The 19,671-nt window shown below is 38.5% G+C and overlaps 1 protein-coding gene across 28 annotated transcripts in view; it reads right to left on the bottom strand.

Moving 5' to 3' along the window:
- EPB41L3 (erythrocyte membrane protein band 4.1 like 3) overlaps positions 1-19,671 on the bottom strand; it is a 139,677-nt gene that overhangs the window by 22,365 nt on the left and 97,641 nt on the right. For 23 of the 28 annotated variants that reach the window (XM_085571946.1, XM_085571949.1, XM_085571954.1 and 20 more), the window contains exons 4-12: positions 18,501-18,605; positions 16,208-16,250; positions 13,412-13,487; positions 11,626-11,844; positions 10,517-10,604; positions 6,845-6,997; positions 4,713-4,810; positions 3,199-3,374; positions 905-1,125 (exon numbers count right to left, since the gene is read on the bottom strand). In XM_085571946.1, the coding sequence (XP_085428072.1) occupies positions 905-1,125; positions 3,199-3,374; positions 4,713-4,810; positions 6,845-6,997; positions 10,517-10,604; positions 11,626-11,844; positions 13,412-13,487; positions 16,208-16,250; positions 18,501-18,605 (1,179 nt within the window). The remainder of the gene's footprint in view (positions 1-904; positions 1,126-3,198; positions 3,375-4,712; positions 4,811-6,844; positions 6,998-10,516; positions 10,605-11,625; positions 11,845-13,411; positions 13,488-16,207; positions 16,251-18,500; positions 18,606-19,671) is intronic. The other 5 variants (XM_085571947.1, XM_085571959.1, XM_085571953.1 and 2 more) reach the window with 1 other exon arrangement.

The following is a 19,671-nucleotide window of genomic DNA, read 5'->3' as shown; positions in this document are numbered from 1 at the left end:
AACTAAAAGTTCAGGTTCTAATATTTGCATACTTGACAGTTCTGTGGCTATAAATATATATATCAAGGGTTTTTTTCCTAAAAGATGAGGGTAAGTAAACCTTACTTGTTTAGCAAATGCATTCCACAGTACACTTTCTGAATGCTATTTTACTGCATTCCTCTTCACTGTTAACCTCTATTCACTATTTCCTCCATCCTTCTGTTAGGTTTACCCTGTTTTAATATCTCAGTATATATTATGCAAAACCATGTGTGTGTGCTGGTGGTGGGATTGAAGATGATGAGGGATGACTCAAATTTAAGAATTGATAAGAGAACCATCAGTAAAAAATGCTTTCTTCAACAGAAACTTCAAACAAGTGAAGCAAGTGCTTTTGTAAGCCAGAAAAGAATTGCTTTTAACAGCAGATTAGAATCCAGAAGTTAATAGAGAAAAAATGTCCACTGAAATTCATGCAAAGAAACAGTGTTATGAGAAGTATAAGAGCAATAGTTTAAAGCACAGGGCTACATACAGAACTATTTTTTTGCCTTATCAAAATAAAAAAATAGGATGGTCATACTAAAGTCAAAATATGACTGAAAACCAGAAGAACAAACATGCACCACCAGGCTACTTCTGGGAAATTCCTAAAGAGATGTTGAATGCTGCGTGAAAAACATCAATCTGACTGTTAAACATATTTAAAAGAAAAGTCCAAGGCAGGAACTAACTTGTACAACATTATATGCAAACTGAAAGGACTGCAAAAACACTGGTTCAAGACATGCAAATACACATAGTATATTTCCTTTCACAGAACTAGTTTTATTTCCTCTTTCTCCCCCTTCCCTAAAAATTCTATGTTTCTCCAAGCACTCTCAAGGCAGCCTTGTTTAATACAAAACCCTGAAAATTCTACCTTGGTGTCATGGCGTATTGCTGAAATCGGGGTGACTTCCTCTGCTCTCTTCTTTTTGCCCTCTTCATCATCTTTGTCCTCTTCTGTCTTTTTCTCTGGAGTCACAGTGGTTATCAAGTTGGTCTGAGAGATGCCCTTTGTTGTGGCGTACTGGCCAGTACCAACCTCTGCAGCAGACACAGAATCCTTCATGTACATTTCATGGTTTTCATTCACTGATGCTAAAAGCAAATATTTAAAGAGGGAAAATCTGAAATAGCTTTTGCTGAGAAGCTGCACAAAATTAAAAAAGCTGGTTTAGAAAAACATTTGAGATAACACTAAAAACACAACTATGTCATGTTTCAGGAAACCAGAAGCATGTGCATACATTTAAATAAATTGTTTACTTCAAGCTCATAGCTTTTATATGCATACACATATATTATGGATGTGTATACACACATTACTGTAGCTAATGTGTGCATTACACAGTTGTTAAATGTTAGCAAGCCGTTAAAATTATTACAGTAGTAAAACACCACAAAAAAAAAAAGCAATGCATTGCCACAGTTATCAGGCAGGAAGCATAAGGAGAACCAACTATGACATCAGCCATGGGGGTGGAAGAGATGGTTTTTTTAAAAATCTGTCAGAATATAAAAACACAGATCAAATGCAGATTTAGTAACGTGCTGCATTACAGAAAATGACAGCATTGATATAACACAGGCAAAATACCTGATAAAAAGGAAATGTGATCCTTGTATTATTGAGTACTAAAGTCTGCCAGTTAGGTGAGCTTATTATCCTAAAAAATTCTGCAAAGTGACGACATTCAGTACATTTTAGGATGCAAGTGCTCAATAATGAATCAGATTTAAATATATAAAAGTTATTTTGAAAGAAATAGTACCTTTACAGATAGAATGTAATCAAAATTTTAACATATGCCCAGACCCTGCTCTTGATTATTGGGTAACTGTTTTCTAAACCAATAGGAATTTTCACATTTATAAACTCACTTGCATCTGTAACAAATGTCAGAGTCTGGATCACAATGTAAGCACAATGCAGAATGTTACAGACACATCTGCACTATAGTAACAACGCTAGTGAAGAAATCATAAGCATTGATTTAAAAAACCTCTTTCCCCCATTTGCACTTAGGCAAACTAACATCATAAAAATCTTGCAGAGTCTAACAAATGCTGGGTAAAGTGTTTCAGGTATCTCATCTCTTGGGATTAAGTTCAGGAGGCAGAAGAAAGCAAAGGGAGTAGAGGGAGACATCTTGTTTAGATGTTACAAACAAAATAATGCAGAAGGATAATTTCTGCTTTGAAACACATGCACAGCAATCAGGTCACCAGTTGCTTGGTAACGAGCAAGAAGCACATCAGAATTAGAATATTCCAAAATAATCAATGACAAGCAGCACCTTTAGAGGGAGAGGAAAAGGCTTGTCATGTGTACTTTTAAATCAAAACTTCACCCATCCCCATCAGCAATTATATTCATTGCAATTTGTGATATTCTGCAAGAGAGTTCACCTTTTTTTAATCTGTAATTAATCTGTGTTTAGTCTCAGTCTTCTTTTTTCTTACAAAAATAAACTGCAAAACTACAGCCTCTTTTTACTCAACAGCTGACAACAGTAATAGCTGATGGAAGTAGCTGATACTCTGAACTACAAACTGATTTAACCAAAGTCAGCAGCAGAACCATGACCTCCATGAAGCAAGGATAGAGGAAGGATGTACTATTAATCTATGTAAGTTATTCTCAATTTCAAACTTTCTAAAATAACATATGAAAAAAGTCTCTTAGTGTTCATTGGATCAGGATGTGAGGTAATTGGAATCAAGTGTTATCACTCAAGGGAAATAATAATTTCTGGGTTGTAACAGATTTAAGTGAAAAACCTACACAGAAGAAAATCTCAGATTAAACCAAAACCCAAACAGTTACTCATGCAAACCCTGAAAAAGTGTTGAAGCCTGACATTCTTGGGCAGGCACATCCATCTCATCCTTCCCCAAATTAGGGAAGCAGATATGAGGCCAAGGACAGAGGCTCTGTGAAGCGTGGATTCCAAAGGACATCCTCCAGTCAAACACTCTGTAAGGACCACAGCAGTACATTTAGCATGGAATTTCTCTGCATCCTCCTCAACCCCTGCAGTGAACGTGCAGGTACTCACACCTTCCACTCAGCCAAATCTCAAGGAGAGGAGATGATGAGATTTACACCTAATCTAAAGCAGTGACCACTGTGATGATGATGTTTGATAAGGTCAGTTGAGAGGACCTTACCCCCATCTAAGCTGCGAGACATGGTGTAACGTTTACTAGAGGACCGCTCAAAGTACGGAGCAGGACGGTCTATGAGGGCACTGGCTCTTCTCGTCTGGGCCTGCGTCCGGCCACTGTATCGAAACTTGGAGCCCAGGGTGAGGAACTTCTTTGGAGGTGCTTCTGGCAGCAGGAGCCTAAAACACACCAAGCAGTGCACCTGTTATTCCCCCTCCTCCAAAATCAGTCCACTGTTTCTGCAGAGAAGACGACTCCTGGGTACCACTCTTCATCGTAATCTGTGCCCCACCGGTCTGTGGCTGAAAGGGAATCAAGGATGCCCCTGATACAGCATGACAAAACCACTTAGCTAAAGCATTTGAAGATCTGAGTTCTTCCAAATGGGCAAGAATCACTCAGCTCCTTCATGCTTGAAAATCAGATTTACTATTTTCTGATCACCAAAACTAAAAAGGTGTTCCTTGTACCAGAGGCCTTGATTGGGCTGAAATGCGGATGTATCTCTTCAAATTTAACATGGTAATGTTATGCTCAGGACAGGGCCAGAACTGATTTCCAGTGAATGACAGGCAGTATTCATTCACAGGGCTGTAGACATTTTTCAGGTTAGAGCTCTCCCACCCTCTGTATTTTGGGTATGGCAGCTGTCTGAAAAAGCCATTCTGCTGCTACAGAGTCTATGCTTCAGACATTGATTTTTCATTAAAAATCAGAAAATATCCCAAAAATGCACACTCCATTTCTCTTTAGATCTTTTGCTGCTAAGACTGTATTTCATATGAATGTATAGACAGCCCGAACTAACAGTTTTAGGAAAGGAGGGACATTCTTCAATACTCCCAAACATTTCCCAGAGGTGGTTCTTAAGCAATGGACACCCATTCAAACTGTTGAAAATCTCACCCTTTTGTGTTTTCCTTTTAAAGTATCTGTTTAGTGAGTATCTTAGTGCAAACTAATTACAGCACTTATTTCACTAACCCACAGTTTTCTCTGTTCTTCCTAGAAGTAAAAAAAAAAAGGTGCAAAATTCCTTAGTAATCCAAAAATTACAGCTAGGGGTTGGGTATTCTGGGTGACCAAAAATAACCATGACCGACTACTGTCTGTACTTTCATATCTAATTAAAAAAAATATTCTTCTTTTTTAAACTCTTAGCCATATCCTTCAGCAATCTTCCATATAAGCTGTTCTCTCTATGCAAACTTATATGCAGTAGTGCAGCAGAGTCCTGCATCTCTTTAATTATAGCAGCTGATAATATTGTGGCACAGATAAAGCAAAGTGATTAATTAGGACCATATGGTGATTTTTAGCAGCATCTATCTGAAATAGTATGAATAATTTGGGTGCAACATCTCAAATTTTGAAAAAGCAATAACCTTCTTTTATCTGCTCAGAGGTACCTCATGATCGGAAAGACAATTTGATTTGAAGGGTTTCATCTCTGCTGACAAAACTGATATTTTCTGTTGCATTTTACATCACACCTTTAGGAAAAGAAATCCACATACCTGAAAAATGTATGATGTTCAACACACACTTTCCATAAGCGCTTTGCAGCACGATGATTTGGCAACTTAAACCCAATAGTGCTTTCAAACTGCTCAAACTAGGTAGGAAAAAAGAATAAGTATGTTTTTGATGCTGTGCATCTCTTTTTAGACAGTGTACACAAGGTTCATCTTCATTTCCTCCGTCTGTATGACCTCGTTGCAAGGGGGGATGTATATGCTCATGTACATAACCACATATATTCAGATTCTAGAGAAAGAATTCTGGGAAAGAAGCTGTAAATCATAATCTATGGCAACCTTTGAGGATCATTTCTAGGGGAAAACACTAGTAATGAGCAAGAGATTTCTTATAGTGACAGTGATGTTTTATACCCTAAAGTAAAAAAGAGATCAGTTAAGATTTGGGAGACTTCTGAGAAAACATCACTCAAGTGTTTCACTCTGTTGATTTAATTTCACTAGTCAGAACTACAGTGAGAAGCCTGGTAATAGCTGGAGGTGAGCAATTGTCCTTAGGGACTGGCTTGGTCTCACACATCTTAGATTAAGGATATTTACAGAGGAAGTACTACTATTAGTAAATCACAGTGGTTACAGCTAATTCATCTGAGGAGGATGAGGCAAGACAGGTAATTGAAAAGAGCTGTCCAGAGATAAAAACAGACCTCTTTAGATTGTGCTGCAAATTTATATATTTCAGATGCAGAAGCTGTGCCAGCTATATCTGCAGTAACATGTTGATGGATACATGCAGACAGCTAAGTAGGTAAAACACAGCTGCTATGATGGGGGAAAGGTAGACAGAAAGGCACTTGCAAGGAAGTCTGGATCCCTACAGAAGCTGACAGGGAAATAAGGCAGGAAACAACAAAATAATAAAGATGATGTGGGTTAGTGAATCACATTATCATCAAATGTAATTTGGACAGAGGCTGCATTGATTATTTTACACATGGAACTGTGGCCTGGTCACAGGATACTGTGCACCAAGACCATCAGAGCTCAACAGGGTAGCAGTGGCAGAGAGCTTGAGTGCAGGCATTGAGAATGCCAATGACTATTTGTTTGAGTTCTTAAAATTGAATTCAAGGCTAGAAATTTGGTTATTAAAACTGTGTCTGCTGAGGGGCAGGAAACATAGGTTTGTGGATTTTGGTTTAGGACTCTAAAAAAGGCTCAGGCTCAGGAGTGGGGAGCCCCAGCAAGTTTCCCAGGTCAGTTATGAAGTCAGTCCCAGAGACATTGGCTGCATTAAGAGAGAAATGCCAGTCCTCATCTAAGTGATTTCTATCCTGCTGTACAGCTCCACACTCTAAATGGATATGGGGATTTCATCTATCACAGGCCAATTATTGTGCCAGCATTTAAGATGGAAATCCTCTTTTGCCTTTGATGATACTGAATTTCTCAAGAGTTAGCATCTCATAGGCTAGGCTGGATGGAGCTTTGGACAACCTGGTCTAGTGGATGGTGTCCATGCCCACAGCAGAGGGGTTGGAACTAGATGATCATTAAGGTCCCTTCCAACCCAAACCATTCCATGACATCCATGATTTCTGGGTGAGTGAATGCTCAGCCCACGAGGTCGGTATTTGCTTCGCATCCGGCTGAGCCACGAGAGGGCACTCACTGTACGAGGTTTCACATCCCCTTCTCCAGAGCCAGAGCGGGAGCTCTCCTGGGAGAGCTCATGTGTGCAGCTACCCCAAATGCTGTAAATATACTGGTCTGATATGCTTATAAAGTTTGGTATGGCCTGTTTACATTTCTTAGTGGGTGAGATAAATGCCAGTTTAATGTACAACATGAGGGAGGATAACAAGCTCTCCATGAATAAGAAATATGCTACTTAAATGCCCAAAGTATTCATAATACGGATGAGCTTTTTATGTGCAGATGGCCATATTTATTTCTTACATTAGTTCATGGATGTAAACAGAAACTTGTTTTTTACCTGAATTTTAAAGAAATTAAATACCTAACCTTTCCTAAGAAAATCAGCATAAATTAGGAAATATGAATGGAGAGGAATGTTAAAAGCTTATAAGACAAAACAAATCAAAAAAATCAATAAAAAAATATGTTTTTTCAAGAGGCTCATCCACTTAGGAGAATCAGGATGCCCTTACCTCTCCTGGTCGGATTTTGATGTAGAAGTTGTTCCTCTTGTAGGAAATTTTCAAAACCTTTGGCCAGGCAAATCTATTTATTCTTAGTCTGTCTCGATATATTAAGAGTCCACTTGCACAGACTCCTAGCATGATTTCCACTCCTTCGGAATCCTGGAATAGCAAGCAATGCACTTTGTTGAGTATTTCTATCCTTGCATCCTACAGTACTACAGATTCCTGTATCCTGTGTTTCTATCTGAGCTATGTCTTTTTAATGCATCAGCTGTAGTGACCTGATTTCTGAGTGCTACCCTACTCACTGAATGCATTCATGCAAATAATAGTAAGGTTGGGCAGGGTGAAGGAAACTGAGGGTTTCAAATGTTTCCTTATATTTTACAAAGACTCCTAAAGGAGGAGGGAAATTTTAGATGTCATTAAAAGAAATACATCAATCATACAGCAAAGTTTTATTAGCATAATAAAAAAGCTTTATTAGCATAAATACCAGATTGAAAGTAAGTATGACAGCATACAAATTTACTTTTCCTGGTATCACTCATCACCATGACTAAGCCTTGTGAATCCTTAGATAAATTTTTCTTCAGTAGCTTGTTCACCTTGGCTTTAGTAGGTTTGCTAGTGTCTTTAATGCTCTTGTGCCTTTGCTCAGTATTTTCACTATGAAATGCCCAGTGGGCATAAAGTTGGGCATTTGGACCAGAAGGGATTATTTTTTAAAAGTTGTGTGACTGTGACTGTGCTATAACCTACATTTGCCAGGAGGCTGTAGCTCAGACACAACAGCACTGCAAAAGATTAGTCCACAATCTTATCAGAACATACCCATAAATATGTATTTTTTAAAGTAAGAAATATATATTTTTCTTTCCTTTAGAAGTCTTCAAATAGTCTAAAACCAATCTTCACTATCTTCTATCACTGTTTTTTTTGTTTAGCTAAAGTACTAGTACTGATAGAGAAATGAAGAATCCACTTCAAAGCATTGAGTTCTTCACAAATTGTTTTTAAATAACCTAGTCACAAAAACTTAAACACAGAAGATATGAAGATATCACCCTAGGATAATCATGAAATGAGTTCACAACTTTCCTCTGGTTTTCCCAACCAACCACCTTTTAGACATTTGGTGAAAATCTGATTACATTTCAAAACCAACACAATGGTATGCATGGTCAGTCATGATGAAACAGCTATGGCACAGCTAGAAATGAAAAAAAAAAAAGTTCTAAAATCACAACATAGAAATAGTGTCACGAAATCACTCCAGTGTTAGAAAACACACCAATAGAGGACATATGTTCCAACAATGATGGCATCACCACTTAAAGATACATTTTTTCCTAAATATAGCTCATGTGTGATATCACCATCAGGCACTACAGAAAAGACAAAAGTAATTTTTTTTAGTGTACTTCAGTTTCACTTTCCTAAGCAAAAAGCAAAACCTAAATACACTGAACACATTCTAAAGTAAAAAGTTTCATTGCAGTAATCACACTGCCTGGTGAATGTTTGAAATGTAAGTATGCTCATACATGGCATGTTTCTGCAGGTGCAAGGGGCTTCTTTTTATATGCTTTCTCAAAAATTGTTGAGAAATATCTTCATCCTCCATCTTCACCACAAACCTAAGTTTAATCAAGACTTCTGTTACTTGTTGGTGTCAGAGACTGTTTTCCAATATGATACTTACAACGTAAAATGAAACCTAAATAAAAGGATTAGGCTATTTTCAAGAGCCGTGTGGTTACACGAGACATGGGTTACATGGGAACCTGCTACCTGTAATGTCTGAGGCATATCCCTCTAGCTCTGCATAAAGATAGGGTGACCTTCCTCAAAATGGTGACAGCCCAGAGGACAAGACTGTCTATCTGAACATTATTTTTAATCACAGCCTTACATTTGATAATTGAGAACTAGTTTTAATCTGAGTTGGTGAGTCCAACATCTGTCCAACACTGAAGATATTGGCACTATCTTAATGAATTGACATTTACACAGAGACATTTGCCATGGCATGACGTCCAAAAGACATGCACAGAGATACTTGTCCCCAAGCCTGACATCATCAAACCTCCCTGGCAGACCTAATTAAAACTAAACATGACTTCTCACACAGAGTCTTCTTTTCCCACCTTCAGTTCAGGTTTCAAGATGACTGTGGGGATCCTTAACCCACAGACAGACACATCTTGGTTATCATCGCAGCTTTTTAAAATAAAGAGCATCAGTTTCAAGAGAGATTGACTTTTCTACTAAATTCTCTTGCTCTGAGTCTTTTGATATGAAAAAGAAGAGTGAACCAGAATAATGATACTTTTTCAGGAAAGAATAAATAAAATAGTTATCTTATAACATCCCATCTTACACTTCACAGTTTTTCTACAATATTCTGAAAAAATACTTAGGCCTTAATGCTATGTAATGTAAAACTTTCAGTAACAAAGACTGTAACTTATTTAAAACAGTAATCTATTTAGTTGCTGGGTTTTGGACTTCTTTGCATCGAGAAAAAAGCTATCAAGTGATATTTGCCAGTTGTTTCTCTCTGCTCCAAATGTGCCTCAAGACAGTGTGTGTATCTGCAGGACACGGGGAAGGCAGTGGCATCCCTCCTGGTAGACGTTGCCCATTAAGCTGTACACAGATCCTTCACTTTCAGTGAAGGCAATTAACAGAACTCAAAGGATTGCTTTGAATTCTGTAACACACATGCACAAATCCTATGAAATGCCCCAAGGACATGGTTGCAGGCTCTTTCAAAATCCAAGCTGCAAATTTATCTCAATTCTTGAAAGGAGCTGCTGCAGCAAAAAAATGCAGGCTCACAATAATTTGACCTTTACAGAAATTGCGGTTCCCTCCACAGGGCAGAATTCTTTGGTTCCATATTCATTTTCCAAGGACGCTTGCTAACCTCAAAAATGTTAAAATCCATTAGTCTTACTCTGGAGAGTGAAGAAAACAATAGTAATTATTTATTTGGGAAAAAAAAAAAACCTAAAACAAAAACTCCAACAACCAATACAAGGCTAATAAGTCACTCTCTCCAGCCAAAGTAAGAATGACCATGTTTTATTCATAACTTAGCCTGCTGATGATTAGAGAAACTGCTTGATCATGGGAGAATGTTTCCAGGAGAATTACTGCCCTCCCTGTCAACCACAACAACCACACTTCAAGAAAGAGACAAGATGCTCTCTCCCCGTTATCATCAATCTGATTAGGTTTCCAGGACAGCTAAATAATTGCTTGAAAGTCCTTTGCAGCATAAAAATGATCTGCTATCCAGTTAAGATAGCACGGTTGGCCTTATTAAACTGGGAAATGTAGCTGAATTAAAAGAAAATTCAGTACTCTCTGGACAGTTTCTAAAATCCTCCCTCATCAGCTCATCCATTCAGTATTCTCCTCAATGACAGCATTGTTTAATCAACATGAAAGTTGATGTGCAACATCTTTGAATCTATAGGATAAATTATGTTATGGTTAAAGATATATTTATGTTTATTTCATGAGTCACCTTTCCACATGTTGACACACGATTCATCTCACAAAAATCCTGTCTCAAAAATACAAGGAAAAATAAATCAGGGAGTCCATGCACATCCAAGTACTATGCCACAGGAGACACGTGGCCAGTGAAAAAACCAAAGTACATACCTTGGCATGATGGAGATCTACTCCATACATTGACAGTTTTTTGGCGTTCTCCAGGAAATGCATCTCAGCTTCTGCAGGTGTCATTCCCCTGTGGAAAAGTAACCAGTTCTAGCATAAATGTTAAGGAAACAGACTCCAAAAGAAAATCCAGCAGCTGGAAAACATTTTCAGCCTGTCAGAACTATAGTCATACCCCTTTGGTGGCTGGGTACCTACCAGAGCCACAACTCTAGCGCAGAACCTGTTAACTCACATGCTGCAGAGCTCTTCTCTCTCCAAAGACATGCAGAGGAGTCTTGTTGGAAAAATATTAGGTGTGGGAACTCAAAATGTCTCTCAGACATTTTTAGAGGTTCCAAGCCTTAGTCAGAGGCATTCTAGACCCTGGCAGACAGCTGAAAAACAGCTGTAACTGAGTTAGAGCCATGGAATGAGTTACCAACTTTGGAGGTGGAACAAGCAGTCACAAAAGGTTAGATAGTATAGTAAAAGTAATTACAAAGTAGAGGGGAGAATTTTTAGTATTGTACAGGGGGGTTTTAGCACATATACAGGGGGGTTTTCACTTTGTACATGGGGGTCAGAAGTTCTAAGATGGAGGAAATGTGCTGATCCTGTTCTTCCTCCTTCCTTTTCCTTGCCTGCATGTTCTTGGTGATGTTGGCACTCACAGATTGGTTTAGAGTAGAAAAGCACTTTGTAATATAGGTATTAGGTATTGGGGGAAAACTATAAACATGTAATACGTAATATATCATATAAAAGATAGCAGCAGCCCTGGGCACGGGGAGAGAAGAAGAAGACACCAGATAGAGAGGATGCCAGGGTGTGTGTGTGTGTCTGCTTGGGCTGCTGATCAAACAGCCGCAACCTGAGAACATAATCTGTTAGATAACTAGCAATAAACTGCCTTGAGACCAAACAGCTAAAGCCTGCGGAGTTTTTCTTTGGAAGCACGGGTTGGAGGAGGAATTTCACCACCATATGAAACCCCAGAGCAAGGCTGGGGTTCTCACAATTAGGTACACCACTGCAGAACTTAACACCTCCTGATGCACAGAGATGGTACCTGAAGCAGGCTGGAGCACACGCTGATGCCCTCAGCTTACCTGTGGCTCTTGTGCAGCTCGATCACTTTGTCCTCCAGCTCTTTAGTGTGGTTTGGCGCAAAGCGGAACTCGCTGATGTAGTCGCTGCCGTACTCGTCGGGGTCGTAGTCGCCGAGCTCCGACTGCACGGTGTAGGAGCCCAGCAGGGCCAGCGTGACGAACGAGCAGGGCAGCCGGCCCGAAACGATGTCATCTCTCAGCTGCAAGCAGAGGTAGTACCTGCAAGGGAGCACCAAAGCAGCTCAGACAGGGCTCCTCCACCGCTGCCCACAAAGAAGCAGCGCCCGAGCACTGGAAAGAGGCCTCGGTTCCAACAGGCATTTGCAGACCGCCAAGCTCAGAGATCTTCAGCCATTTACAAGAACAATAATAATTTTGTAAAAATAATCCCAAAACCCCAAGCTCTTGCCTAATTTATCAGTAGGAACACCTAATTTATCTTTACAAATTTATCTTATAGCAGCATGGAGATCTCTAAATAAAGTTATTACTTTGTTTAGCGACCTAGATGAAGAAATACCCACTAAACATACTAGATTTCTATCACAGACCACTTACATATAAAACTACCTGATAATTCTTTCAGGAGAAAAAAGTGATTAAAATTCTTATATACTGTTCACCTAAGAATAGCAGAACTCAAAGTCATTCAAAAAACATAAGCTGTCTCTTTATCAATGTACTGTGCTTTCTCAAAAATACATTTAAGCAGTAAATGCTATTAAAACCAAAGGAATATGCAATGGAAGGTTTTACCAGATACATGAAAACAGGAAAAAAGTGAAGAGCATTGGTTTGGTGGCAAAGGCAGAGCTCCCAGGGGAAATTTAGGAGTCTAAAGAGAAGCAAAGCAATCTTTTCCTTTGTAAGTCCTCTGTTCAATTTTGAACTCTTGGCACACTCCCTCTCTGCACAGTGCCTACCACAGGGGACCCTGATCAAGGCCAAAGGCTTTATGCTACCTGAAAAGCAACAACTAGTCCATAAAATATTAAAAATATATATATATATATATATATATATAGGTTAAATATATATAGGTTAAAAATATTCAAAGGCACAAAACCTCATCACAGATCAAAACTTTTGTGCCTTCTTCCAAGGAGGAAATCAAGTGAGGGTGGTTTTTTTTTTGTTTTGTTTTTTTTTTTTTTTTATTATTATTTTTTTTGTTGTTGCAATGTGAATACGAAACCAAAGAGCAGAGGTACAGAGTGCAGAGCTGAGTGACTTGGAGAGGAGGAAGCAGCTATTAATTACCATCATGTTCTCTATTCCATGCACATCAATTGCTTACTTACTTAAATGATACACAAAATTTGCATATGCATGCTTATTCTCATCTATCCTGGCTTCAGCTGGGAAAGAGTTAATTTTTCCCTAAGTAGCTGGTACAGTGCTTGCTCTGTTTTGGATTCAGTATGGTCATAAAACCACAACATTAGCTTACTTATTTCCTTTCACAGTCATGATTTTACTTACAGTAATAACTTGTTACCTCTGGCAAAAATGGCCATCAGGCATCTTTGAGAAGATTAAAATCAATTCTAAAGAATATACATATTGAAAAAGCTGGGATTTAGGCTTAAACTACACAAAACACTTCATAACACAGAGGATAGACACTGTCTTTTCTGTCAAAATATTGCATATTTTCCATAAGCTCATATGAAAAAGAGATACAACTGGAATATAAAGCGTTTCTTTTCTTGTATAATAGGTGTGTAAGTACTACCAGGAATATCTTTTAAGCCACTTCTAAAAAGGTATTTAATGTTTAAAACACCTGGTAATGTCCTCAGATAGCTGGGCAGGGTCTGGAGGGTAGAATTTCACGTTAAATGCAAACTGCCAAGCACCACCTGAAAAAGAACATAGATTGACTGAAAAGACACTGGAAATGCGAACAAAGATGCCCATGCTATTCAATCACCACCAGACTTAAAAATATCCGAGACAAACAATTAATAAGAACATGTTTTAGAATATTTTTCCCACACATTGTACTGAAGATACTGTATTAGGTCAGATTTTGCAGTTCTTATTTAGCAGGATTTCCACTGAAGTGAGGACTCTGAGTGAGCAGTAATTTATTACTAATACTAAAAACACCTCTCAGTGTGAGAACAAGGTTTATTGAATGTAAGCACCACACAGTCTGTACAAGTTTTAAAAACCAATAACCCAAAGCACAGAGGCACTGGAAACACCACAAGCTAGAGTACAAATGGGCTCTGGAGTAGGGAGATGTGCTGAGGTCTAGCTGCCCACATCAGCTCACAGCATGCTATAAGAGTGCTGCCTCAGCACATAGCTCCTTTCTCCAGCAGACATAAATTATTGTGCAGACAAAACTGCAAGGACAAACAGAGAGCATGGCTGCAAAAGTACATAGCATTGGGAATTCTTATTTAATTATTTCACTAAATTTAGTTGACCCATGGGATGGATACTGGTTTGTATCTCCAGAGTTGGCAAAATTATTTCTGGAATGCTAGCTTTAAATGTTAAAGTAATATCAGGATTTTAAAATACAGTTGAACATGGTAGGTAAATTTAGAAGTTATTCTGAAAAAAAAGGGTTAGGTTACAGTAGCACATGACTCGAATGCAAATGAAAAGCAGTAATAAAACCCCAAACTGCACTGTTCTTACATGTAACAAGGAAATTTTATCCCATGGGAGGTCCCATTCACTTTGGTCATCCACACATCTAATCTCAAATGTTCAAGGCCAGGCTGGATGGGGCTTTGAGCAACCTGGTTTAGTGGGAGGTGTCCCTGCCCATGGCAGGGGTTGAAATTAGGTAATCTTTAAGGTCCTAACCAATTCAAATGATTCAATGATTCTATGAATGGGAAAGAAGAGTTTTGATGTTCATCCTCAGGAGTTCAGCTCTTGGCAAGATTTTTAAAGTCTTTGATTCTAGGAACTTTTCCATTTTCTTGGGACATAAAAGATGGTGAAAGGAAGATTTGGCTGGCAGCAAGGATGGGGCATGGTCCCAGCAGAGAGTAGACTATCCCCAAGGTGGGAATGCAGCCAGAGGTGACACCTGGTTCCACAAAAGATGCAAGGAACCATGGCCTGTAAATCTATTCCTTGGCAAAAAAAAAAAAAAAATGAAACCTATGATAAAGTCTATTATAATAGCACAGATGGTTAAGACAGAGAAGTAAGCAGTCTTCACCCCATATTTACAGGGTCAGAATGAAAACTAACACTGTGCAAGTTAGTGGGTTATAAGTAGTGGGATGTGAACCAAGAGCCTTTCTCAAGCACTGGGATGAAGTCCCAGAAGTGTGGTCTGCGTTTTGCACAGCTCAGCCAGCATTTAGCAGGACTATATGTATGCTTTGGAAAGCATTATGGGTAACAGCACTCCTTTTCTTCTGTTGGCCTGTTGCAAACTTCTGGGATGAACTGTACAAAGAAAGCAAATTATTACTGTCATTTTTTTACAAATGCAACTGTCCACTGCCTGAAGTCCAAGATGAAACTCTTCTGCCCTGGTTAATCTCTCACTGTCACAAACTTTCATTGTCTATTTCATAGCTTGGGTACATATTAAATGCATTTCAAATATGTGGTGGGGAGCTGAGCTGCTTTACTTGCATTGACCATCTGTGTAACCTGACTCATCGTGGTCTAAAGCACCTTCCTCTCCAGATCAATCCCTTCATGAGATTGTAAAAAGGCAAATGTACATTACTTTGAATTGCAGATCACTTACTTGTAATGAAAATAATACTGGAGGAAAGGGGAAGTTGCTCATAGTAAGTGGGGAAATTTTCCCACCAGTGTAAATGAACCCTTCTAATCTTGGAGAGGGAAAGGATTTCTTTGCCAGGTCCAACCCAGCAAATGTGAACTACCAGATACATTTGTTTGTGAAAGCACAAATGCTGGAAGAGGTCATTTACAAAATGTGCAAAGAAAAAAACAATTACTGACACTTTTCTGCCCACAGAACTCCTACACATAGACATTTTGTCAATTTTTAAAAGTGAGGGGAAGTAAAAAAACACAAGTCAAGTTTTGAGCCCAGCAGTCTCAAAAAGGTTTTCCTCTGAGAGGTTTTTGAATTTCTAATGTATCAGACACCTAGTTATAACAACTTAGCTTTTAAAAATATTAATGTGAATCAGAAACTTGACTGAATGGTCATTTTAGGAGGAGAGATCAATCTTTTGAAATGAAGAAAGGAAAGGTATTTTAGATGGAGTACTATTTTATGTCAGTGAATTATTTCAGTATGGGGCATGAGCAGTGTTTCTGGATATGATATGAATATCAGTAATGCAAGAAATAATTCAAATACATTGCCTAGTCCCTAAGGTTACATTGCTTAATGTCAAACTTCAGGATTTTGCATCACTGCAAATGTCAAGTTGTTTTCAGTAATGCAAGTTCACGTGTTACGAGCATCAGTCATGCTTCACCATCATCACAGCGCAAAATATCTAAAGGATGTACATAATTCCTTTGCTAAAGACTTGGGACAGGATACAAAAGATGATTGTGAAATATGCTTTGTCCCCGTGGGGAGACATGTAGAAGGGGGCAATGATAACAAACTTACTTCGGATCTGCTTCTTGATTTCCTTGGCAGGGTCCAACCAATTCTGCAAAGAAAATGTTTCCTTTTTTCAATTTGAATTAAAAAACACAATAAGCATTCTTTTTAAAGCAGTGCTATGAGTCAAAGCTAGAACATGTGATGCTCTGCCACTCCTTTCTCCTTGAAGTAGTAGTAGGCAGGGCTAACACTAATTTTCAAATGTGGCCCTGGGTAGAAACAGGATTTTTATTAACCTTCACAGACTTTAAGGGCCTAAATAATTTTAAATAAAATAAAAAATACAAATTGCTAAAATAAGCCCATAGAGATCTTTTTGCATAGTATCTTCAGGGAAAACTGAATTTCTACGAACTTGTTAATAAAGATGTGGTTTTGATTGATTTTTTTTTTTTTTTTCTCCAATCCTGGAAAGGCTGAAAATACTTGCTAGAGGATAAGCAAGTGCAGACTAGGGATGTTTGCAACACAGCAGGCATGAGGGGCTCTCCAGGGAAAACCAGAGGCAGAACACAGCACCTCTGCCCCTATCCACACCATGCAGAGCCCAGTGACTATGCAAGACAAAACCCCTGCTAGAGGAGGTGGAGAATCATCCCAGTGATGTGTTAGTATTTCATAGATGCCAAGGAGCAGATTAAATTCCTCTGGAGAAGGCACACAGCAGCTTGGGGTCTTAGTGCCTCTGCTATCTTGACCTCTAAGAGAATCAAATTAATATTTAAAATGCGTCAGAGCCCAGAACAAAAAGTTCGCTTTCCCTAGTAAAGTTCCAATTTCTCCAAAGAAAGATAAATAAATGTATCAGACAATAAAACACTAAAGAAATATCAAACAAGCAGAACACAACAATCCCTCCCCAACAAAAACAACCAGCTTGCAGCTGTCCAAACCTGCTCTGTGGTGCAAAACCCGAGCCTGAAGATGTCCAGCTATTGCTGAGCACAAAAGCACATTATGCAGCAAGAAATTAAAGACATTTTAGGGTTTCTGTTTACAAAGATGACATGGGATGTGGGCACATATGTTGTCTGGCTGGAAGTTATGTGACAGAGGATGGAGATGAATTGCTAAGTACTTTGACATTAAAAATATGCATGTTATTGATCAATAAAAGGGGTGGCAGGCAGTTGTTCTTTTAACTGCTCAGCTCTGTAAAGTAACTGGTGTCCTATAAACAATTAGTGCTTCTAAACCACATGTTAATAATGAATCCATGCTTCTTGTTCCCAGAGGAAAGCTTACCTATCTGAAAATGCACTTAGATTTCTGCCTAGCTTTTCTCAAAACTCAAAACTAAGCACATGCTAAAGTATTATCTTGTGCTGGCTTGGACCAAGTATCTGCTTAAGTGATTTTCTGAATTAGATACAAAGAAGTCTATAAAGAAAGGGGAAAAAAGAAACAAAAATATTGATTTCTTTAATATCATATATATTTGAAACAAAAGGAAGCCTAGAAAACACAACTGTTGTTCCCAAAAGATATAAACAGCTAAAAAAGTAGCAGAAGCTCCAGCTCCATCAGGGAAGACCTTTCAGGCCTCACAAAGCACAAAATACCTTCAGCTGGTGAGCTCTGCTGAGCTACTATGCATATTGCTAAGAAGTTTTGTACTGCTTTCTGTTAAAATATTTATCTGAAAATGCCAAAATAACACAACATATTTTAAATTATCCTTTGATACTCTCTCTTTCACAGTACCATGTTCCAAACACCTTCACATTAGATGATCTTCAACACTTGTACTACACAGCTTGTTTCATACAGAAGTTGGAATGCAGGACAGAAGAACGTGATTCACTATTGCTACCAACTGCTTCTGAAGACTAATTTTTTATTAAAATCAACAACAATGCTAAGGTAAAGTCAAGGCTTAGAGCCTTCTCTTATCTTAGCAGTCAGCAGGAACAATCAGGCGTCTCCTACCTATTTGTGTTCCAACCACTATTATTAAGCCATATTTTAGTATTATTTGTTTTGCAGTGTATCTATAAGTGTAAATCTGACTTTTATCTATGACAGTAAAGGCATAAATCATATTAGAAAGAGCACCAGCTATATTATTAATATCTTCCATGCCATAAATTGCCGAAAGAGTGGGAACCCAAGGAAACACAGGAGATGCTCTTGAGAAGTAGTGTCACAAAAAAACACTCTCTCAAACTGTGTCTATGCAACTTGGCAAGGAAGATAAAACCAACTTCTGTATTGTTTACAGCTGTCTGGCGAGTGTCTCAGGGAGTTCTGATGTTCACATGCCAAAGGCCACCTGCAGTTTTGTGGGTTAGGTTACCTTTTGGTTTTCTGTGTCTCTGTATGTTAGCCCAAAGTAATCTTTTTCCAAAAGGTTCAGATGCTCGCACACTTTGTCGAATAGCACTTGACCTCTGGAACGTTTCTGTGGGAAATGAACAGAAAACAAATAAAAAGATGATTAAGTTTGTAAAATAAAGTAAAATAAGCATTAAAATAACACCTTTTCTGTCAAACCAGTAACCTCAAAATTATTCAAATCAACACACCCATCTTTCCAACCTATTGACCTGGAGCTTCATAAGAATCTGCTGAATGGGGCAAATCTTCTTTTCCTAAAACCTCAAGTCCTGCAGAGTTAAAAATAAGTCATGCCATGTTTCAACTTCTAATAGGAAAATCTCTTCTGTCTTTCAGAAACTGCAGCTTCAAGAGCACGATGAGGTCACACCTCTGCAAACTACAGCAATTCTTTGGGTGCAAGCAGCAACAAATATTCTTGGTCATGGATTATCAGAATTGTGACTGGGGGAACAATCCACTGAAGGAAAAACCAAACATGGACATACTTTTTGCTTCAGTGTGGACTGATAGATTCCTTCACTAACAGTGTGGATTGGTTTCAGGACCCATTTTTGTCTAATACACAGGGATATGTAGTTATCTACAGAAATCACAGGAAGAGCCTAGTATCTGACTGGGAATGCAGCTGGGTAAAAAAACAGCTTTCCAGTGCCCCACTAACCTTCTTTACTACTGGCATGTCAGATGAGAAGACCTCTCACTGTCAACATCTAGAGCCCTCAGTAGAAGCTTCATAGTATCTATCCTACTGGACAGTATAAATTCAGGTCATCTGGTTTCTCAGCGTTGTACATGAAATTGAGAAAATAATTCTCCAGAAAACCAAGCAGACAGAAACATCCTCTTTATAACATACTCATGCCAACTTTGAGATGTATTAACTACGATAAAAAATTCAAAATTATTTGGGCCATATTTATCACTGTGTTTCATCACTGCCTGCTTCACAAAGTGCAACTCAGATAAAGGAAAAAATCTCCCCACTTTATTCTGACCACACGCATACATAACTATTTTAGTTGATGTCAGTGCAGCATTTGCTTTATCTGTAGAATACACATGACAAAGAAGCAGAATGGAAACACACTACTTGCTTCAAAGGCAATGCAAGCAGTTGACAAAAAAGA

The sequence above is a fragment of the Lonchura striata genome, chromosome 2 (genome assembly GCF_050655825.1).
Source record: "Lonchura striata isolate lonStrDom1 chromosome 2, ASM5065582v1, whole genome shotgun sequence".
Taxonomy (NCBI): domain Eukaryota; kingdom Metazoa; phylum Chordata; class Aves; order Passeriformes; family Estrildidae; genus Lonchura; species Lonchura striata.
The sequence above is the reverse complement of the archived record's forward strand: the minus strand, read 5'-3'. Positions and strand labels throughout refer to the sequence as shown.